Source organism: Choloepus didactylus, chromosome 2 (genome assembly GCF_015220235.1).
Source record: "Choloepus didactylus isolate mChoDid1 chromosome 2, mChoDid1.pri, whole genome shotgun sequence".
NCBI classification, from domain to species: domain Eukaryota; kingdom Metazoa; phylum Chordata; class Mammalia; order Pilosa; family Megalonychidae; genus Choloepus; species Choloepus didactylus.
The window spans coordinates 153181257-153206458 of NC_051308.1; the positions used below are offsets into that span (position 1 = coordinate 153181257).

The following is a 25202-nucleotide window of genomic DNA, read 5'->3' on the forward strand; positions in this document are numbered from 1 at the left end:
TTTTAAAAATGAATGAATGAATGAATGAATTCCCTTTAATCCCTTTACTCCACTCTATTCCCCTCCTCTACCATAAGTATTCTTCATATAAATGTTGGTATAAATTTATCATTTCTCAAAAAAATCTAACTGAAATTTTATTGATATTGCTTTAAATTTATACAATAATTTGTGGCAACAGGACATCTTGCAATATCAAGTCTATGCCATCCAAGGACACAGAATGTCTTTCCATTTATTCAAATTGTCTTCTATGTCATGTATTAGACATTTAAACTTTCTGTGAAAGTCTGTGTATGCTGGGTTACTTTAACTCCTAGAGAGTTAACAGTTTTCGCTATTTGGAATGGTATTTTATTTTTCATTATGTCTTCTAGCAATTAAACATTTTTATAGTTGGAGTGTTTTATTTCACATTTTCAAAAGTGGATAGGAAACAATATTACTGGATCAATTAAAAATTTATGAAGGCTATATGTTCCAGAATAATAGCAATTATAATAAAATAAACATAACAGAATGCAGGATTTTACAAAGGAAAACAGTAGAGTAGGTGAAGAAAAAACAGCACCCATTATTTCTATATCATCTGGAAACTTACTAGTGTTGCAATTAAAAAGCAGTCCCCATGTTAGCCTATTTCTCACCACAAGGCCTCTACGTGGTTGACAGGATCCAAAGGATCTCTTGAATTATCAGTGGAAAGAGAAATAGGGGACCTTGATAGGAACAAAATGAGAAGGGAAAGAGGCCTGATATGATCACAGGATTGAGGAAGATCTCCAGCTCAAAGACTCTGACCAGAAATACAAGATCACCCCTCCCCACGTGATAGAAACTTGTTTAATATAGACCTTAAACAAGTTTTGAATGACTCAACACAGTATCAACAACTTAGGATAAATATATAGTAAATCCCATTTGCTTCACATAGAAAAAAGCCCAAATACTCTGTCAGAATTTGATGATTTGAGGGGAAACATGTATTATTAAACATTCAATCGGCAACAAGATCATCATTATCCATAATAGTGAGACAAGAGGAAATGTTCCACATTTAATGACTGTATTGGACAGTGTCAGATGATCTATAAAAAACAGTTAGATTCATGCCCTGTGTTAAACGTACAAGGGGTGAGCTGAAAGGCACTCATATATTATTCTTGTGGCCAGGAATTCTCTGTACATTAAATTGTCAAGGTGATAGATAACAAGAAGTAAAGTTTTCAGGAAGATCAAACCAGTATGAATAAACCATCATAACTACTAAGTCCTAACTAAGACATATTTTGTCACTAGATGTAACAGGGGGTTTAAAATGGTTTCTCTCACAGTATTCACCACCATCCCTACAGAGATGAGAAAAGCTGCTATTCAAAATTATTTTCACCATCCAAATAATTTTTGTTCATAATTCCCAAAGACTCAAGTAGAATATTTATAAAGTCATGTACTGGGTACATAGAAACTTTACAAAACTTATGTTAGCTGAGGTCTTATTTTAACCCTATCTACTAGTGCTATCTGCTATTTCATAAGTATAGTGAATTTTACCTTAAACCATGGGCTAATCTAAATTCAGGATTGGCAAAAGAAAAAGGATTTACTAGAAATCCTGGGTTTTCTGGGGGCAGAGGATGAGGCTGACAGAAGCAAGAATTTAGGGCACATTATCAAAATGAACTGCTCTGAAATCACTTTGGTGATTAGTTTCTAATCTTGTGATTAGTTGTTTTTGTCGCCCGTACTTTCCTGTGAACTGCCCCTAAGCATCCTCACCCGAAGGTCATTTCCCATGGAACTGACATTGATGGTTCTAAATCCTAGAAGCAGAAACTAACTTCAGTATGCTCCAAAAATCAAAGTAGGGATCAACTCTGACCAACAAGCTCAGATGTCCCACATCCTTCCCCAGTGTGACCCTGCCGGCCAGGTTGCTCCTGGGGATCCAGTTAAATCTGCAAGGATTTTTTGAAGGTGGCGTCAAGTCACTGAAATCATTCTCTTGGCTTTTTTTGTTTCTTCTCTCCTTAATTCAGAAAGCAGGAAATGTCTTTCCTGTGTAACAATCACAAGGCAGTTCCCCTGGGGCTTCCAGGGGGCTTGCATCTCCCAGTTCCTGTTTCTGGTTTTTAACTATGAACTCTATATTTGGTAACAGCCTGCCTGTGGGCTGTTTTGGATTTGGTCAAAATAAGATAACCTACAGTCACTGAGCAGAGATCTAAAGAAATCTTATTTTTCCAGGAAGCAACATGCTGACCTTTCAGTATTTGGTCTGTTATTGAGTGTGCTGAGTTTCTGAATAGTGTTGTTTATAGCACAAAGTTGGGTGTTTACACTATGGTCCTTGAGGTGTATGACTGTAAAGGAATAGGATATATAAACTCTCTAGGTTTACAATGAGTTTATATTTGTTTTTATGTGGATTGATGTGATCTAAGTAGTGCTCTGTATGTATGCTCTTATTCCATGCTAGCCTTGAAAATAGCTACTTACTCAGATGCAAATAAATATTTGTCAGATGAGGTAGGACAAAAAAGTGTTGATTCTAATTCTTTTACATTAGAACAAGAAAAGATTAACACTCCTTTAATGGATAAAAATCCCCTCTGCCTACAGCATTTTTCAAAGCTGCCTAGTGTTGAATCTAGAGGAACGTAAGCCTTTAGGGATAAACAGACTAGTATTTGCCATGGAAAAGGCAACTTATAAAATGGTAACTCAAAAAGCTATTGGATTGATGTTTTGTCACCAATAAGTACTCTTCTAACCTCTACCTTAGAATTTGCTTTGTCAGGCTTTCAAATCCAGGAGTTAATTGCTTTATAAATAAGATCAGAAAGAAGGATTGTATTTTCATTTTACAAAGGGAAAAATCAAGGCACAGAAATGTATTTTAAGTTTTTTAATATCACCTTGGACACAGGAAAGGGATTTGAGCTTCAGAGAAAGCTTTGTTTGTAAAGTTATTAGTCATAAAGCCAATTTCAGAGGATTATCTTAGCAGAGTTTAAATAAGAGCTTAAAACTTCCCTTAAGGAGCATTACTTTAATTTGTAATATGGATCCTGGGTGGTTTTACTTTCTTTAGTAATTTACTTTCCTTAGTAAATTACTTTCCTTACTTCTTGTTTCTTTAATACTTACTATAGCTTGGAAGTTATTTTTCTTTAACGTTATGTACATAGCAAATATCCTTTAAAACAATCTAATCTGTAATTCAGAAAATTCATTATTTTTATAATTTCTTATTTTCCCTTTTAGTCATTTTGCCCTTGTTTTAACACTTCAAATTCTATTTTATAAACCAAAGTTTGACTACACAATTGTATAATTGTAATGCTTTCATAATATTTCATAGCAGTGTGCACAGGACTGAAGGATATCGGCTGGAGAACCAGCCCTAGATTTGAATCCTGGCTGAGTCCTTCTTGGTTTTGTGGCAAGTTACCTAACTTTCTATACTTCAGAATTCTCATTTGAAAAATGGCACTAATCTACCTCCACAGGGCTGTTTGTGGAACTAAATGAAATTAAGCACATATAGATTCTAGCACAGGTTTCCTTACCAGTCTTACTCAGCAGAAGCGCTGTTAGCCTTCTGGATAGGACAATTCTCCTGCTGTGTGAAACTGTCCCACTCACTGCAGGCTATTTAACATCCCTGGCTCTGCCCATTAAATGACATCTGTGCCCTCTGTTCACTGTGCCAATCAATGAGGACTTTATAAAATGATCACACTAAATCTTGTTTATTCTGATTTCTCCTTCCTTTATTCTTTTTTAAAAAATATGTATTTTTGTTGTGTGTACACATTCTTTGATACTTAGCTTTACACCTCCTTTCGTCCCTGATCTCCAATGGCTAAGATGACATTATATTAGTGCTCTTGAAGTCTACCCTCTATTAAGTCACTTATGCACTGAATGGCATTGCTTATGTATTTCTACAGCTTTTACATGGTTAGCTGTCTGAGGCTGGGACTGTATTGTATTTCTCTTTCAGCGTCTAACACCCAGCACAGTGCCTGTTACATCACTGGTGCTCAGGGATGTTTGTTGAATTGAATGGCCCACCCCATTTGACTTTTGAGCTCTTTGGCCTTCATAGTATGACACAATTTTCCTTTTGGGCATTTCATTTTGCTTCAGAACACTGACCCTCTCACACAACACTTCCTGGACCCTGCCAACTGGTGTCAGTTTTCTTTTCAAAAGCTGTAAGGAAAAACACTATGAGTAGACTAGGCACCAGATGTGGGTGTTAATGGGGGTGGTGCTGGGCAGGGTGATGAGTGGAGAACACCAAAAGTTTCTGTACAGCAGAGAGACATGACTGGCATGTGCTCTGGAAAGATGATTCTGACCAAAGTGTAGATATATGTTCAAGTTGAGCTTGAATTCACTCCCCAACTCACTGTAGACACATCTCCTAAATGAGGTTCATCTCCTAGATGATGTTCCTTATGGACATTGTAATAGGTATACTCTCTTGTTTTCATGCATTCTCTTCCAAGTTAACTAATATTTATAGATTTTCTATAAATATTATTAGATTTAACTAATATTAGATTTAATATTAGATTTAACTAATATTTATAGATTTTCTGTTCGGTTTCTCTTTTCTGCATTTCATCCTGTCATGGAATATGTAAACAAGAAAAACAATTCCCTCTGCTTGCTAAGCAGATCCTGAGGCAGTGTTGTATGTCATGTCACAGTAATAAATTCAGATAGATGTACAGTCTTCCTGCTGATCCTCTTGTCTTAGTTTGCCATCTACTATGACAAATACCACAAAGTAAACAACAGGAATTTATTGTTTCACAGTTTTGGAGGTTAGAAGTTCAATATTAAGGTGTTGGCAGGGTTTGCTTCCTCCCAGAATCTATAGTGTTCAAGCAACCCTCCATCACACATCCATCTCTCTCTCCTTGTGTCTGCTCCACTGACTTCCAGCTTCTACTGACTGACTACACCTGAATTTCCTTTGCTTAAAATGACTCCAGTCTAATGGATTAAGGCCCATCATGATTCAATTTGGCCTCATCTAAATAGCAATCTTTGAAGATCACATTCACAAATGAGTCCACATCTTAACTGCTAGAATCTTCAAAGGTCCCATTTACAAATGGGTTCATACCCACAGGAACACAGATTAAGACTTGAACATGTCTTTTGGTGGGGACACGATTCAATCCCCAACACTTTCTTCTATTATTTCCCAACTGGCCATTCTAAATCTTTGCCCTTCTCAAGGATCCTACTCCATTACCATCCTTATTGCCACTTCATGCCACCCCCTCACAATCTCTGTACTTAATGTCACTTTCTACTTCACAGAGAAATCAGAAGCCATAAAGCATAAACTCCAATTATTCTGCTGCCCTACCCCCTCCCAAATAAAATGCATCTGTAGACTTCATTCCAATTCTGGTAGAAGATGTCACTCCTCCCGCCCTCCCACTCCCCCATCCAAATCAAGGATAATTCTCCCACCTGGATGCTAGATCCAGAAGACCATTCATCACTGTGTTGCTTTGGGCAATGTCTCCCCGAAAAACATGTTTTTAAATTTAATCCATTCCTGGGGTTTGAACCCCTGTAAATAGGACCTTTTGATGAGGTTACTTCAGTTAAGGTATAGTTCAACTAAATCAGGAAGGGTCTTAATCCTATTACTCAAGGCCTAGTAGGGAAGGTCACAGAGAAAAAGCAAGAGGTTACAGCCAGAAGCTGAAAGTCAATGGAATCAGAAGAGAAGGGAGGAGCCAGGAGAGATGCTATGTGCATTGCCTTGTGACAAAAAAACCAAGGACCAAGGATCACTGGCAGCCAGCAACAAAATGCCACAGCCTTCTGGGAGAAAGCCTCGCCTTGATGATGCTTTGATTTTGGACTTCTCTTAGCCTCAAAACCATGAGCCAATAAATTCCCGTTATTTAAGCCAACTCATTGCATGGTATTTTCTTTAGCAATGAGAAAAACTACAACAATCACTTACCTTGAACTTCTTAGCCTTACATCGAACTGTTAACTGATAACTTTACTTTGATGTTTAGTATGTATCTCAAATTCACCAGGCTCAAAGAGAAACTCTTTTTCCAGTGACTCAGGCCTAAAAATCTTGGAGTCATCCTTGATTTCTCTTTTTCTCTCACACTCCACATTCAACCTTTCAGCAATCCTGATGATTTTTCCTTCAAAATCACTACTTTAACTCTGGTCCTGGCCATCTCTTGCCTGTATTACTGCACTGTATTATTCTAAATAATCCCCGCTGCTTCCATCCTTGTGCCCTACACTGCATTATCAACACAAAAAGCTAGAATGATCATGTTAAAACATAAGTCAGATAATGGCAACTGTCTGCTCAATACCCTCACAAGGCATCCCATCTCATTCAGAGCAAAGGCAAAACCTTTGCAGAGGCCCACAAGGCACTTCATGATCTGGCATCCATTGCCCCATGGACCTCATTCTTTACTACTCTTCTCCTCACCCACATGACTCTAGCACACAGACCAGGCTGGCTTTTCCTTCAACATGCCAGGGATACTCCTGCTTCAGGCCTGTAACACCATAGGGGTCTTTCTAGGTTCACTTGAACATTCAGACTTACAAGAGTATCACAGACCTCACTTGGCACCAGAATCACCTAGAAAGATGCAGGATTGGAGTCACAGCTTGCCAGCAAGGCAGCATCAGGTGTCCCCTCACTGGGGGAATTTTCACAACTGTCCATGTAGTGGTCCAGACTGCTGCTCAGGAGGTAGTCTTTGCCCCACATCCCTCCTCATTGTATCATCTCAGGTGCAAGCAAAAAAGATCAAGTTCAGGAAGTAAGTTCAGGGCTTAAAGGCCATATACCCCCAAAGAGCCAAGATCTCTTATAACTCAACAGATACATCTTCCATGTGTCACGGGACATACCCAGTTACAAGTGTCACCACAATCACAGAAGTGCAATGACACAACTTCCTATCAGGCATTGTCACTCTCCCAAACCAGATGCAGTTGACGAATCAGCAGTCATTTCTATCATAAGCAATGTTGCCTAGTAACACAGCTCACATTCTACCTTTATCAGGTCTCTAGGGAAAAAGAGCTAAAAAGTTAAGAGAAAGTAAAAGGTCAAATTTGCATGCAGAAGGGGAGAGCCTTCTGTAAACCCTTTGACCCAAACACTCTTTGCTCTTGTTTTTCCCTTTGCCCGGAGGGCTCCTTCTCAGACATCTGCCTCCTTTAGTTTCTTGGTCAAAAGTCACCTCCTCAGCGAGGCCTTTCCAGACACCGTACTTGATGTTGGCAATTCCCATCTTACCCATGATGACTTTTGAACCATCCTTGAATGCTTTATATTTCTTCCCATTGTTTGCATCACTTTCTAACACATTATATAATTTACTAACTGATTTTGTTTATTTTGCTCATTGTTTTTTCCCATAAATTAAAGCTCAAAAGGTTGGATTTTTGCCCTTTATTTTTAGCTCCTTCATTGACTTTACCTAAAACCATGCCTGGTGCACAGTAGGTTCTTCAATAAATACTTGATTTATGAATGAATTTATAACCTTTCTTTCAAACTACTTTCCCATTGGCATCCTTTTTCTTTTCTTTTATTCTTGGAGACCTTTTATCAACCTGTAAAATAGCAGCACTGTTTCAGGGGTTAAGAACAAGGATTTTGGAACTAAAGTGCTTGGGTTTGAATAACGGCTTTTCTGCTCACCATGGGAGGCTGGGTCTCAGCTGTCTCATTCGTAAATGGGGATGATAACAGTACCTATATCTTAGGTCTGACATAAGGATGAGTTAGTATGTGCTTGCCACACAGGAAGCACCATGTATTAGCTATTATTAAAAATTAATTTTAAACAGCCTTTATTTCCACTTTGCACCACTTCTACCTATTGTTCTTTCTCCTAGTTCTCTCTCCCTCCCAACTCACCTACCTGAAAGTCACATCTACCCCATGGCCTCTACTCTAACTTTCATTTGCTTTTATAAAACCACTGAGACTGTCTAAAATTGCCAATGATGCAGTTGCCACTTTTTCCTTCTTGGTCTACGCTGTGTATTGAATTAGGTCCTCCAAAAAGATATGTTCAAATCCTAATCCTTGGTACCTGTGAATATAACCTTATTTGAAAATAGGGTCTTTGCATTCAAGTTAAGATGAGGTCATAATGAACTAGGGTGGGCCCTAATCCAATGACTGGTGTCCTTATAAGGAAGAGGGAGATTAAGACACAGACACAGAGATGCACAGAGAAAGTGCCATGTGAGTATGGAGGTAGAGATAAGAGTGCTGCAGCTGCAAGCCAAGGATTGCTGGCAATCTCGAGAAGCTAGGAGAGAGGCAAGGAACAGGTTCTCCTCAGAGCCTCCAGAAGGAACAAAGCTTTTGTAGACACCTTGATTTCAAACTTCTAGCCTCAAGAACTGTGAGGCAATAAATTCCCGGTTTCTTTAAGCCACCAGTTTGGGGTAATTCATCATGGCAGCCTGAAGAAAGTAATCCAGTCCATGAGTTAGTTATATTGCCATCATGGAACACATCTTATTTTGACTTCTGAGACACAACTCTCTCCTGGTTTCCACTTGCCCTTCTCAGTCTACTTCAGCAGCTCCCCTTCTTTCTCTATTCACTCTTTAATGTTATTCTTGACATCATCTCACTCTCCACACTCTCCCTGGGTGACTCCATTGATAGGCATGGTTTCAACTTTCATACTGATGACACCCAATCTGTGCCAATCCTACTAACAGCTTCCCAAGGATGTCATGCTCTTTCTCATATCCATGGCTTATTGCTTTCTTTCCCCTCTTCCTGGCACCTTCTCCAACCCCCAGCTCCCTCTACCTGACTAACCCTGGCTGATTCTTCAAGTTTTAATTTAACTATCACCTTTCTTCTTGCTCCCAAGCCAAGTAGAGTGCCCCTCTTCTGTGCTCCCTTAGTACCTTTGGATGCCTCTATCATAGTAAAATACAAGCTTTTCTAATGGCTCATTTATTTAAGTCTCCACTAGAACACAAACTACTTATAGATGGTGTCTATGTCCTCAAAGCATGGTGAGTGGCACATAGCAAGTATGAAAAAATATCTGGATTCAATATACAACTATGTAGCATCAATATAGAATAAAAAGTAATTTTGACTTGGTTATAGTTTACTTCAGAACTACATATTGGGTAAAATAATGATAGTTCATCAAAATCCTAACTATTCCTGAATATCTGGGGCATGTATTAGAGGTAAAGGGAAGAAAAAAAATTCCACTCTGGCAATAAAAATGGTACAGTAGATATATATGCTACATTTCACTGGAAAGCCAACTTTGAAAGATAAGGGACCCCTTTGATGTTAGAGTCATCAAACATTACTTGATTATAGCCAACTGCTGTTTGGGCTCATTGAAATCTTACAAGTAAGTACCATATTTATCTTATGAGCAAAGATTAGTAAATAAGTGTTTCCTGCTCCCTGATGTGATTACAGATACCATGTACGAGTAAAGAACAGTGACCAATATTTTTACATGGCTAAACATCACATAGCCAGCTCCTTTAAGAGGTTTCTTTGACTTATTTTCTCACTTTGGCTCCATTTGGCCATAGGTCTAGACACCCACCTGTAAAGTACATCCAAACACGCCGATCATCAGCATGGCCACAGAGAGGTAATCGGTAAACACATCCCACCATGGCTTCAGCACCCGGAAGGCAGGCTGCTGCTCAGAGAACTGCCGGAATTCTGTCACAGGAATCATGTTTCTGAGAAAAGAGAGGCTACTGGTGAATTAATTTAAAATTTCAGCTTCATACATAATATACTGCATTGGTACCAGCTTTTGAAGTGCTGCTTCAAATTATCAGAAGCAAGAGTCTAAATTAGTAAAGGTGCTATCATGGTGCACTAGTTTTCTAGTGAGTCGTTGAATAAGCCCACCATTTGAGGAAAGAAGGAGACCCAAATGGAAAAGGCAAGTACTTTTAATAAACCACCACCCAATAATTGTTCCTTTGTGCTTATGTGGATCAGAGAGCCCTTAGCCAGAGCAGTCACTGAGTCCTTAATTATTTCCTGGGCGCTCTCTTCCCCTAAATGGAACCCAAAGATAACCATAAAGATTCCACAAATGGCAAAACCCATCCTTTTTTCTATTTTTATTTTTTAATGCAATTTTATTGAGATATATTCACATACCATACATTCATCCAAATTGTACAATCAATTGTTCATAGTACCATCATATAGTTGTACACTCATCACCACAATTTTTGAACATTTTCATTACTCCAAAAAAATAAAAATAAGACTAAAAATAAAAGTAAAAAAGAACACCCAAGACATCCCATCCTCCCCATTATGCATTGAATATTTATCCCCATTTTTCTATTCATTTTCCATACACTAGATAAATGGAGTGTAAGCCACAAGGTTTTCACAATCACATGGTCACATCATATAAGCTATATAGTTATACGATCATCTACAAGACTCAAGGATACTGGGTTATAGTTCAACAGTTTCAGGTATTTCCTTCTAGCTATTCTAACACACTAAAAACTGAAAAGGGGTATCTATATAATGTATAAGAATAACCTCCAGAATGACCTCTTGACTCCATTTGAAATGCCTATCCTTTGAAATATGTTTGATATTTATCTTATCAACTTGGGCTGTTGCTTCACATTAATATTTTATATATTTTTGGCATTTGTGTTAATTAATTACTGATCCCTGCAGGTGAAGCATTTTTCTTGCTCCATGGAGAAGGCAAACAACTTTACCACTGGTCCATGTCATTTAAGATCTCACTGGTGGTGGCGATGGTGGGTTGGGGAGGCCACCATTTTTTCTTGCCTTTTTTTGTATTGTGCTTTTGTCTTGATTTCTTTTCACTATTTTCTGTACAGTTCACATTTCACTGTGAAGCTCAAACTTATCCTGATTTTCTCCTCTGAGTCTGCCTATTTGCCCTGAAAACTCCTAGAGGGCATCTGAGCTTTACAGAAAGGGGAAAAGAGGTACATCCTTTCCTTGGTCTACATTCTCCTCTCTTGCTCCTCATTCCCATTGCCTTTACAGTGACCCAGAACTTGAAGTTAATCACTCTGCTACTGTGAGAACAAATACTCTTTCCTTGTCTTATGGAGAAGAATAAGGGTGGCCACTGAGAGCTAAGAAGAAAATTTCTCTCCCTTCTGACTTCTTTGCACAATAACTTAGCTCTCCACAGCTGTTCTTGTTATTTAGCATTAATTAAAGAGACAGGGAAAAAGACTAACTAAATTTATGGTTTATCCTCCCAAGCCTTGTTTGTTTCTAGTACCTTCCCTTCCCCTAATGCTGAATTAAGGACTACACAATAAATGCCCCAGGCAGAAGCAAAACTTCTTTGAATTCATTGGTGGTTATAGCTTTGGAAACTATTACAATATTATCCATTCTGTCTTACTGTTTTATCTGTCCTTTTTAAAAAAGGTGATTTGTCTTCCTTTTGGATTTGTTCTTTAGCACAATGTTGAAATTTTCAACTACCTGGTTGACCTACCACTCCTTAGCTTATTTGACATATATGGAGCATTTGATAAGATCATTTCATTTTATGAAACACATTTTTCATGACCCCATTCTGTTATGAGCACTAAGTTGCAGGCTTCTTGAAGGTAGGACCCGTATGTTATGCATGTGTGTGTCCTCAAAACCTAGGAATGTGCCTGACATACTGTAGGCCAGACACAAAACCTAAATAAATTACTTTGCATATTCCTGGTGTCATTAAAATTTCAGTCTAGTTCAAAGTTTGATTTTCCTGACACTTAATAGCCTTTTTTCATCTCAGTGAGTCATCAGAATCTCACTGCCCAAATGTTTTCTAGTTGGGAGGTTTTCAGTGGCAGTCACAGGCAGGAACTAAGTCATCTTAACTTCCGAGATCTGCTTCAGAAGGTATGTCTTATTTGTTTTGCATCCGTATCACTTACTACATGTCTGGCAGAAAAGGCCTTGAGCAATTGTCCAATGAATAAATGAATGAGTGAATTCAGATGGTCTTTCATGGAGCAATGCTCACCCAAGTCAGCTTTGTGGTGATCACAATTAGCTGCAGTGAGTGATAATAAACACCCTGCCTATGCTACAGTCTACAAATTATTCTTTGATAGAGGTGGAAAAAATGCCTTTGTGATAAATTCCCATACACAATGGGCACAACTGGGCTTATTCCTTTAAGCAAGGGACAATTTCAGGAATAAAATGTACCAATATAGAGCATGGTTCTCAAACTTTTTGGGCTCTGGACACCTTCACACTTTAAAATTTAATAAGGATGACCCCAAAGAGCTTTTGATTATGTGGGTTATATCTATCAATATTTACATATTGGAAATTAAAACCAAGAAATTAAAAAACATATGAATTCATGCCAATATATGTACATATGTATGTTCTACATATAAATGTATGTCTATAGGTATATAAAACACACACAAATGTATGATACAAACGTATGCACACACACATTTTATTGTTTTAACAAATTACAAGGCTCCAAAAGTCCATTTGCAGCACAGCGTAACAACTTTATATATATATAGTTGCAATATATATATATATATATAATGCAATTTTATTGAGATATAGTCACACACCATACAATCCATCCAAAGTATACAATCAATGGCTACTAGTATCACCACATAGTTGTGCAATCATCACCATAATCAATTTTAGAACATTTTCATTACTCCAATCATCATCATCATCATCATCATCATAAGATAAATTACAAAAGAAAACCCCAAATATCCCATATTTCTTATCCCCCCCCCATTGCTGACCACTAGTGTTGATGTGGTACATCTGCTATGCCTTAATATTTTTGAACAAAACCAAAACAAAACAAAACAAAGGGTAAGTGAGGACTTGAATTTAAAAACTCAAAAACTCAAGAAAGGGTGGACCTTTTGCTTGTATAATCAAAAATTTGTTTTGTATTCTTCTTTCATGAATTTCAGCACCTCTGAAAAGTCATGCACTGCAGGGTAACTACATTTGATTTCTCTTTCACTATCATTGTAGTTTCCAAATGATTTGTGAAAATCTCAAACTGAGGCAGTTACTTCTAATGAACTATTTGGTTTAAATAGTTTTTTCCTCCTAAGATCATTCAGCATAATTTTATTTCTATGAATTTTCCTATTTCAGAAATGCAAATAATTATACTTCCTAAAATAATGTATCCATACCCCTCCCCAGGATAATTTTAGTACTTTCTTGCCTAGAATTAATTCCAACCTAACACCATATACTAGCACTGATCACCTATTCCTGTCAGGTGGTTATGGCTAACATTTGTTTTGTTCAGCATTTTTCTGGTAGTGGGTAAGTGCCAGCACCTTTAGGCAGCACAATAATACACAGTTCAAAGAAACAAAGGCCAATTTCAAATGATGATAGATATCTTATGAATGACCTGGTCAATCGCACCTTACAAAAATGAACAAAAAAACAATCTAATAATTTCTGAACACAGGAAATAACGAGTTCAACAGAATATTGTTCATCTATGTTGCTAAACCCAATGGTCAAATCTCATCCTCATCTTATTTGCTCTATCTGCAGCATTTGACATAATTGACCATTCTTCACGTGGCTTTCAGCATACTGCAGACTTTTAGGTTTTCTCCTCCTTCATTGACTGCTCTTTTTTCAGCTCCTTTGTGTTTCCTCCTCTTCTCCTTGAGGTCTTAATTTGGAATGTCCCAGAGCTCAGTCTTTAGTCCTCTTCTGTTCCCTAACTCATTTAGTCTTCTGGTGATTGCACCTAGGTTCACTGCTTTAAACACCATCTATACTGAACACTTTACAAATTCAGTATCTCCATCTAGACTCATAGATCCAATTGCCTATGTGACATCACCGCTTGGATACCCACTGGACACATCAAACTCATTATGTTCCAAACCAACTCCTGTCCCACTCCCCTAACCCTCACTCCCACAGCAGAGCCCCATTCCACATGGAGTTTTCCCATCTCAGTAGATGGAGATTCCAACTTTCCAGTTGTGGAAGCTAACAGTCTTAGCGTCATTCTTGACACTGTTCTTATATCTCACATTCAATCTGTCAAAAATTATTTATTTATTATGTTTTTTAATGTGTTGGCTGTGTCCTCCAATAAGAATGTAAGTTTCATGAAGGCAGGGACTTTCTTTTCAGATCTTGTGATACATAATGTTTAGAAAATAATGCTTGGCGTATTGGTAGCAATTTTTGCTGAATAAATTAGTGTAAATGTAGTAATTTTAATGAAGAAAGGGGCAATTGCCTTCAGCTGTGGAAATAATAATTGTAAAAACAGTGTGTCTGAGTAACACCGTGGGAGGCGAGATGACATTGTGCAGGGCTGGGACATTAGCTGAGTCCAGTATGGAGAAGGGCAGAAGAGGAAGAATACAGAAATACCCTGATTTTAAAATTATGAGTTCTTCTCAGTTGCACCCAAAGTCTCCATAAAATCAAAGTAAAGTCATCAAAATATGCTCAAAGCATTAACTGCAAAGGTTTTTCTTTTAGCAGTTCAAAGATGGTAACAAAACACAGTAGAAAAAGCCAAATGTCCTCAATTACATAGAAATGGTATCTTTCTCCCTTGGGAGAGCATGACTCGTTCAGTTTTACTCTGTACTTGTGGTACACAGGACAAAATATTTCTAGGAAAATTCACTGAAGAAGAACATAGCTATTATATGGTTTTTATTGAAATACACTTAATTAAAAGAGAAAATCATAAATGGGTTCTGAAATTTTAGAACTGAAAGGGACTTCAGAGATTATCCAGTCACCTCATTTTACAGGTGAAAAATTTTAGCTGAGAGATCAGGTGACTTGCCCAAGGAACACAGCTAGTGGCAAGCCATGCCTTCTAACCAAGTCTTTTCCCTCAGTCTAGTGGTATTTGCTAAAACAACATGCTGATTAGAGCTTTTAAGAATTTAAAATGCGCTAAGAAGCAAATAGTTTTTAAAAAAAGAGATTGAGTATAGGAGAAATTCCATTTAATGTTCCTTGTTTGACAAAATAAAATAAAAAATATAAACTATTAAGACTTTTAAATGATTCTTAAGCTATAAGGCCCTTACAGCATCATAAAATGAGAGAAATTTAGACTCAGAAGGAGCTTTAAGAGACAAGTTGAACTTGCAACTCAATGAACACTTTTGGATTTTTTTCTCCTTAGATATTTCCATGATGTCATATGTTCAATTACGGGCCTAACTGCATTGTTTGGGATTTCTTTAAGTTGGGCTTAACCTGTTTTTCTAAGGATCATGGTGGTGGGGAGAAAAAATTACTACCACCCAGCAATTCTAGTTCTGTCTTTACCAGTGCAGAAATAGTCTCATTATACCCATTGATCATGTAAAGGAAAATCCCTAAATCATCTTTACTTCAACCATATATCTCTGGGTCTTTGCTTTACATGACAGTTTGCACAGCTATCTTTATCACAGTCGTAGGCTTTTGAATCCACTAAAAATCTGTTACACATAGTGATCAGTAGCTGATTTTTTCTCACATAACCATGGATCACTTCCATTCACTCAAGTACTTGCTCTAAAATAATCATGAGAGTGTTATAGGTCAGGCACTATGTTAGATGCTGGAGGAATGGAAGCAAACCAAACAGCCAGCGTACCTGCCATCACCCACAAGCACATGCATGGAATGTCCACTAGGGAAATTCCTATAAGGGCACACATTATAACTGTTCTTTTTTGTAAACATGGTTGATTACTGTTTCCTGGGCCAATGGTGCCTTTAAAGAGGTTATTTTTTTTTTTTTTCACTTAAGAGATTAAATCTTGTTTATCTCTGGATTGAAAATAACACAATGCCTTCAAATAGGCCCTCAGTACATACTTGTTAAATCAAAACATACTTAAATATACACTCACACATTCCTACACAGAGATACATACAACCAAGTCTGGTATTTTGCAGCAACAACCAAACTTTTCTATTATGCTATTATCTTCTGTTTTTATAAAACTTGATATTGCAATAAATAAGAGTGACTATGACCAGCTAGATTCACATAGCAGATAATGACTAAACCAAGAGAGAGAATGTTTGAGAAGAGGAAAGGAATCAGGAATAATTTATAATTTCAAACTTGAGGATCATTGACATTTTAATGTAGAATGTTTTGTTACTAGGGCTAAAATGGATGTATTGATTAATACTGTCTTCTTAGGTCTCAGCTTGTACCCAAGAAAATGCCCAAATTTTGTAATGCTCTCATAAGAGCATTACCTTATTAAGAAACAAGTGAAAAAAAGATCAAGCATAAAAGTCTTGTGAACAGTATAATGGTTGGGAATGTTACATTTCTAAATTGTGGTGAGATCTTAATAGAAGGCTATTGTTTCTTTGTGATTTTTGTCAAGAAGCTTCCGCTACTTCTACATGACTCCTTAAAAATTATTTAAGCCTTATTCTGTATATTTGATGTAAATTTAAATTCAAAAATGCTTTCTGAAATGTGGCTAAATTGATATAATATTCTTAAAAAGCTGAACATAAATGAGATTATGCTAGCCTGTTACTCATTCCCTCCCTCACCTGTGAAATTCTAAATATACCTAAAGCCTTTCTAAGATGTAGTGATAGCTCTCTGAATCCTACTCATCTTCCTGGTTACCTCTTCTTTCCATTTTGTTTTTATCTCCTTTAAAACAGGAACTGTCTTCCAGGAGGTAGAGTGTATACATGCCACCATCCTCCAGTTGGATTCTGAACCCTGGAAAAAACAGTGTGTTTCCCCTCAAACTCTGGATATCATTTAAATGTGATTTAGACAAGGTTTCAGTTCATTTTATCAGTCTCAACATCCAAAACTGAGGTCTAGGTTTCATTTGAGGAACCTGTGATGATTGGTTTGAAGAGTATGTATCTCTTCTGGCAATGGATAAAATGAGATTGAGGTATATCTCCAATCCAATTTTACCCCTTTGGGCAAAGACAGCACAACAATTCTAAGCAGCAGATACACCGTGAACATGTGCTGTCTATCTGAGGGCTACTTTCTTTCTGACAAAGGATAGCAAGGAGAGCAATGTGGAGAAGACAGGAAGACTCCTACTCTCCAGAACATTGAAACGCAAGTTTCTTGTTCATTTTTAATTTCTAAAATTTAAAGTAATCTGAAAAGGCAGGGGCCATCTGTTTTTTCATATTCCTATTTCCGGGGCCTAAATGCTCAATGTATTGCTCATTGAGTTGAATTCCTAATGATGCTATGGGGTAAATGTTGCATTTTCTGTTCCAAACAGAATGTTTGGCTTCTTTTCCAAGCAACTTTTCACATTCATATAAAGTAGTCTGGTACATATAAAATCAGAGAGTCAACCAAAAGTGTGACAGGGAGATAAAAGCAATTTTTTATCAAAAATTTCCTTACTTGGCCTTTTTTTTATAGGGCAAATTAAAATTTTTCCAGCTATGTTCAATAAAACAACTAGGAAACAGAGTAACACTGCTCAGGAAACATAACTGATGTTTTAAAGAGAGAGGTTGAAAGACTAATGGACTTACAATGTGACAATTTTTATTTTCATTTTTATTAAATGATTCCTAATCTTCATAGGAATCTACCATTTAAAATTTCTCTTATGGCTTCAGGGACCAGGGAAGATTTGAAAATAGCATAAAACACTGATTGCCAAATAATTCTCTTTGAGGCTTGCTGCTCAAAATTTCATGCCAGCTCTTGATTTGTCATTTCTGTTGGATTTGTTCATTAAAATCCACAAAAGAAGAAGGAAGTTCAGGGCCTCCAGCATCCAGGATAAAACAAATCTATATGAAGAAATCAACAGCTACCAAACTTTCATCGTAAAAAATTGAAACTGATGTGAATGCACTTAAAATTTAGAATATGTGGTTTTTGTCCATTCAGCCATCGAGCCAAGAAATATTTAATGCATGGCTCTGTGCATACAGGAAAAAAAATATTTGTTGGGTTAGGCTCTAAATACAACATATCGATTTAATGGCCAACTTTTCTGAGTTAGATGTCATAAGTCTTCTCTTCCAAGACTTATTTTCACACAGCAAAGATAAATAAAATCTACAGCAATGACATTTGATACCCCTAGAATCACACACTCCAGCAGCTGAGTGAGAGGGCATAAAGGCTTTCTTTATATCATGATTCTAGGAAATTATGGTCTCTCAAACCACATAAGACTAGGTATTGACTACTCAGCAGACACCTGGAGGCAAGAAGGGAGTGATATGACACATTTAAGATGCTGAAAGAGAAAAACTGCCAGCCAAGAAATATTTATCCAGCAAAGCTTTCCTTCAAAACTGAGGGAGAGTTTGAAACTTTACAAACAAACAAATGTTGAGAGAATTTGTTAACAAGACACCTGCCCTGCAATAAATACTAAAGGGAGTTCTGTTGGCTGAAAAAAAAAAAGAAAGAAAGAAAGGAGAGAGACAGCTCTGGAGAAGGACATAGAATTGAAGAGTACTAGTAAGGGTAACTTAAAGGAAAAAAAAAGGGGGGGGGGTAATAGATCTGACAAATAAAAACCAAATAAGATGGTTGGCTCAAGAACTGCCTTTACAGTAATGACTTGTGAATGAATGTGAATGGAGTAAACTCCCCAATGAAAAGACACAGACTAGCAGAATGAAAGAAAAATATGATCCATCAATATGATGTTTACAAGAGACTCATCTTAGGCCCAACAACACCAAGAGACCGAAGTGAAAAGATAGAAAAAAATATTCCTTGCATGCTGCAACCAAAAGAAATTAGGGCTAGCTATAATAACATCAGAAAGAGTAAACTTTAAATACAAAGATGCCATAAGAGACAAAGAATGACACCATATATTAATAAAAGGGACAATTCACCAAGAAGAAATGATCATAAATGCTTACGGACACAATCAAGGAGCTCCAAAGTACATGAGGCAATCACTGGCAAAACTGAAGGGAGCAACAGATGTTTCTACAATAATAGTGGAAGACCTTCAATACACCATTCTCTTCTATAGGTAGAACAACTAGGCGGAGGACCAGTAAGAAAATAGAGAACCTAAACAACGTGATAAATGAATTAGACCTAACATACATATACAGATCATTGCATCCCAAAACACCAGGATAAGCATTCTTCTCTAGCTCTCATGGAATGTTCTCCTGGATAGATCATATGCTGGGGCATAAAACAGGTCTCAAAAAATTTAAAGAGATTAAAATTATTCAAATTCTCTGACCATAGTGGAATGCAGCTGGAAATCAATAACCACCAAAGAACCATAACTTTCACAAATACATGGAAGTTAAACAACAAACTCTTAAACAATCAGTGGGTCAAAGAAGAAATTGCAAAAGAAATTGGTATATATCTAGAGATAAATGAAAATGAGAATACAACATATCAAAACCTATGGGATGCAGGTTAAGTGGTGCCGAGAGGGAAATTTATAGCTCTAAACTTATACATTAAAAAGGAAGAAAGAGCTAAAACCAAAGACCTAACTGAGCAAGTGAACAAGCTAGAGAGAGAACAGCAAACTAATCCTAAAGCAAGTAGATACAAAGAAATAACGAAGATTAAAGCAGAAATAAAGGATCTGGAGAACAAAACAAAAACAAAAACAAAAACAATAGAATAAATGAAACCAAAAATTGTTTTTTTGGAGAAGAGCAACAAGATTGACAAACTCTTAGCTAGACTGGCAAAGTCAAAAAGAGAGAAGATCCAAATGAACAAAATGAGAAATGGGGGAGGGGGGGTGTCATTACTATGGATCCCAAAGAAATAAAAAAAAAATCATAAGAGGATAATATGAACAACTGCACACCAAAAAACTAGACAACTTAGAAGAAATGGACAATTTCCTGGAAACACATGAACAACCTAGGCTGACCCGAGAAGAAACAGAAGACCTCAACAAACCAATAACCAATCACAAGTAAAAATACCCAATCAGTTATAAAAAATTTTCCTACAAAGAAAAGCCAAGGGCCAGAAAGCTTCATAGGGAAATTTTACCAAACATTCCAAAAAAAACTAACACCATTTCTGCTCAAACTCTTTCAAAAATTAAAGAAAAAGGAACACTACCTAATCATTTTACGAAGACATCACTCTAATATCAAAACCAGATAAAAATACTATAAAAAAGGAAAACTACAGACCAATCTCCATAACAAATATAGATGCAAAAATTCTCAACAAAATACTTGCAAATTGAATCCAAAAGCACATTAAAAGAATTATACATCATGACCAAGTGGTGTTCATCCCAGGCATGAAAGGGTGGTTCAACTTAAGAAAATCAGTCAATGTAATAAAACACATTAAGAAATTGAAGGGGAAAAATCATATGATCATCTCGATTGATGCTGAAAAAGCATTCGACAAAGTTCAGCATCCTTTTCTGATAAAAACACTTCAAAAGGTAGGAATCAAAGGAAACTTCCTCAGTATGATAAAAAGCATATATGAAAAACCCACAGCCAGCATAATACTCAATGGTGAGAGACTGAAAGCCTTCCCCCTAAGACTGAAAATGAAACAAGGATGCCCACTGTCAACACTATTATTCAATGTTGTGCTAGAAGTTCCAGCCAGAGCAATTAGGCAAGAAAAAGAAATAAAGTCATCCAAATCGCAAAGGAAGAAGTCATTATTTGCAGATAATATGATCCCATATTTGGAAAATCCTGAGAAACTGATGACAAAGCTATCTGAGCTAATAAACAAATTCAGCAAAGTGGCAAGATACAAGATTAATGCACAAAAATTAGTAATGTTTCTACACACGAGTAATGATCTAACTGAAGAGGCAATCTAGAAAAAAAGTCTATTCACAATAGCAACTAAAAGAATCAAGTATCTAGGAATAAACTTAACCAAGGATGTAAAGGACCTCTACAGAGAAAACAAAACTTTGCTAACAGAAATCAAAGAGGACCTAAATAGGTGGAAAGATATTCCATGTTCATGGATAGAAAGACTAAGATGTCGATTCTACCCAAATTGATCTACAGATTCAATGCAATATCAATCAAAATTTCAACAACTTACTTTGCAAACTTGGAAAAGCTAGTTATCGAATTTATTTGGAAAGGAAAGGGCCTTGAATTGCCAAAAACATCCTAAAAAAGAAGAATGAACTGGAAGGACTTACACTTCCTTTCTTTAAAGCCTACTATAAAGCCACAGTGGTCAAAACAGCAGGGTATTGGTGCAAAGATAGATATATCTATAGATCAATGGAATCAAATTGAGAGTTTGGAAATAGACCCCCATATCTATGGTCAATTGATTTATGACAAGGCCCCCAAATCCACTGAACTGGGACAGAATAGTCTCTTCAACAAATGGAGCTGGGAGAACTGGATATCCATATCCAAAACAATGGAAGAAGACCCCTACTTCATATCCTATACACCAATTAACTCAAAGTAGATCAAAGATCTAAATATAAGAGCCAGTGCCACAAAACTCCTAGAAGATAATGTAGGGAAACATCTTCAAGATCTAGTAATAGGAGGTAGCTTCTTAGACCTTACACTCAAAGCACAAACAATGAAAGAAAAAATAGATAAATGGGAACTCCTCAAAATCAAATGCTTCTGTGCCTCAAAGACTGTAAAAAAGGTGAAGAGGCAGCCAACTCAATGGAAGAAAATATTTAGAAATGATATATCTGATAAGGGATTGATATCCAGTATATATAAAAAAAAAATCCTGCCACTCAACAACAAAAGTACAAACAACCCAATTATAAAATACATAAAAGATATGGCTAGACATTTTTCTGAAGAGGAAATACAAATGGCTAAAAAGCACGAGAAAAAATGTTCACCTTCATTAGCTATTAGGGAAATGCAAATCAAAACCACAATGAGATATTATCTCACCCCCTTAAGAATGGCTGCCATTAAACAAACAAGAAACTACAAATGCTGGAGGGGATGTGGAGAAAAAGGAACAAATCCACTGCTGGTGGGGATGAATAATGGTACAGCTGCTGTGGAAGAGAGTTTGGCAGTTCCTTAGAACATTAAATATTGAGTTGCCCTATGACCTGGCAACTCCACTCCTCAGTATATACCCAGAAAATCTGAAAGCAGTGACAGGAACAGACATTTGCAAACCAATGTTCATAGCAACATTATTCACAATTGCCAAAAGATGGAAACAATCCAAGTGTCCTTCAACAGATGAGTGGATAAACAAAATGTGGTATATACATATGATGGAATATCATGCAGCAGTAAGAAGGAATGAGGTCCTGAAACATGTAACAACATGGATGAACTGTGAGGACATGATGTTGAGTGACATAAGTCAGACACAAAAGGAGAAATATTGTATGATTTCACTAATATGAGCACCCTAGGTAATGTAAACTCAGAGTCTTAAAATGTAGACTATAGGGGACCCAGAGATAGATAGAAGCTAGAGAAGGGGGAGCAGTTACTTAATATGTCAGACTTGTTGACAAGGTTGAACTTAAAGGTATGGGAATGGACAGTAGTGATGAAAGTTCATTAATGTGATTATAAGTAACAGTGCCATAATGAAGGTGAACATGATTGAAAGGGGTTGTTTAAAGTCATGGTACTCACAGATTTGCACTACAAATATAAATAAGTTCCTGCATAATCTACCTCAAAGGTATGACACTTGTACAATTGTTAACAACAGAGTGGTATATTGGAAAAATTACCTGTTGAGTGCTATGGACTATATTTAATAGGAATACATTACTAGTACCACACCAATAATAGGGGTAAATAATTGGGGGGGGGATAAGAATTATGGGGTGTTTTGGGTTACGATAATTGTCTAAAATTGAGAATGATGATGACTGTACAACTAAGTGAAGATAATGTGAAACACTGAGTGTTTATTTTGAATAGAATACATACTATGTGAAATTTAGGACCCCCTACTTAATAAGTCAAGCCCTCAATCTTGAGGCTTGCCTTATGAAACTTACTTCTGTAAAGGGGAGGCTAAGCCTACCTATAAGTATGCCTAAAAGTCACTTCCAGAGAATGTCTTTTGTTGCTCAGATATGGCCTTTCTCTCTCTAAGCCCAACTCTGCAAATAAATTCATTACCCTCCCCACTATGTGGGATATGACATCCATGGGTGTGAGTCTTCCTGGTGACATGGGACAAGACTCCCAGGGATGAGCCTGGCCCTGGTATTGAGGGATTCAAAATACCTTCTTGACCAAAATGGGGATAAGAAAGGTAAAAAAATAAGGTTTCAGTGGCTAAGAGATTTCAAATAGTGTTGAGTGGCTGTTCTGGAGGTCACTCTTACACAGTCTTCAGCTAGATATTGCAGGTTGCCACAGTATGCCAAGCCCCAACCAATAGTATTCCTGAAAGCCTTAAAAAATACCCAGGTCTCTATCTGAGACTCTATAAAAGTTTTACTCACCAAGTTTATTCTTCAGAAACTTAAAACCTCCAGATTGTCCCTATGCCAGATAAGTCCTGAAACCCAGAGGCACCAGCCTCTTAAAGAACATCAACTGGCTGCAGTCCCCTTCCCCATAATGTCTACACCCCTTTTCAATATGAACAAGTTAGAGTGGTTATTGCCTAGATATCCCTGAAGATCAAGAAAGTCATCAAATGAGAGGGAGGAGTAGCAACAGACAACATAAGATTTAACAAAGCATTATGACTACTGAATCATTATACAGATACTTCTTCTTAGTCTCTAGTGTGTTAGAACAGCTAGAAGGAAGTAACTGCAATTGTGGAACCATAACCCATACCATACTTTGAAATCTGCGCTATAACTACTTGTTATACTGTATTTTGAAAGTCATCACTTTTCTGTACATATGTTATATTTCACAATAAAAAATGTTAAAAAGAAATGGCTGAAAGACCTAGGAGACAAGATACTGAAGCCCAGTAATATGTCAATTTCTACAGTCTTATCTACTTATCTGAAATTGGTTTTTGAGCTGGTTTTGCTCAGTAACTTCATCAGTGGGATGAAAAGGTAGACTGGGGTTCTCAGAAGAAGAAAACCTAGTTCAGATTGGGAAGTTTTAATATATGAATTATAAACACTGAAAAGTGAAAAAATGCTTAGAAAGGATCACAGGAATTTACTCAAAACATTACTAGAAAAAAAGGAAAGAAACAAGAAACCTTACTTTTAAAAGTCAAACACTTCAAAGCGGCATGATCTTCGGAAGTTCTGAACTAAAGAGGGATTCAGGAATGAGGTGGATGATGTCTTGGGTGGTGGAAAATAGGCTGAGGGCCAAGGGAAAAGACAGGGTTTATGGAAAAACTGTGGAGATTTGTTTGTTTTATTTGTTCTGTAAAGTTTGATCCTATTTTCAGATGACCCAGGCTGAAAACTTAACATAGACCAATGTTTTAGGGACCTGTATAAAACTGGCTACACAGGCATAAATTAAATTGTTTCTGCAGAAACAAAATAAATGTCCATGCAACAAAGAAACAGCAATTAGAGGAAAGATAAGTTGGTTCATTTCTACCCATATCCTTTGATGCAAGCACGGTCTATCTTGGGTTTGAAGTGGGATTTAGGGGAAGTGGGGTGAAGAAAGCCCTAGGATCTCGATTCACTCTTGGTCTTTCCCTTTTTGGATGCCAAGGGAGGGATAGGAAGTGCCTATTCCAGGAGTACAACATTTCTCAGTGACAGATGCATTGGCTTTGAAAAGCTTTATATCCCTAGCATCTACCATAGTGCTGGGCAGCTTTATTCATTCTTTGAACAAGTACTAGAGTAGCCTTTATCTGCAAGGTATTGGGCTCACTAATATGGATACACCAATGAGTATGGCAGATATACTTATGAACCTGATATTATGGTGGGAAGACAGATGGTAAAATATTACATACAATCATTTAATCACGATTGTGGTAAGTTAAGGATACTCTGATAGTATACAGAAGTACCTGAGCTACTGGAGGTTCAGGAAGTGATATGTTCTTTGAAATATAAAGTATAAATATTAAAAATAACTTAGGAAAATTTGGAGACCTGGGCCAGGAGAACATTCCAGACACAGCAAAAGGACTGCAATGTGACGGCTTTTTGTTCCCCCGACATTTTCTATCTCTGGAGATGTAAGGATAGGG

At 37.0% G+C, this 25202-nt stretch overlaps 1 protein-coding gene across 2 annotated transcripts in view; it reads right to left on the reverse strand.

The window, feature by feature from the left end:
* The window catches only part of LRRC8C (leucine rich repeat containing 8 VRAC subunit C), a 105283-nt gene that overhangs the window by 26060 nt on the left and 54021 nt on the right, over positions 1–25202 (reverse strand). For both annotated transcript variants that reach the window (XM_037826682.1, XM_037826683.1), the window contains one exon: positions 9642–9783. In XM_037826682.1, the coding sequence (XP_037682610.1) occupies positions 9642–9783 (142 nt within the window). The remainder of the gene's footprint in view (positions 1–9641; positions 9784–25202) is intronic.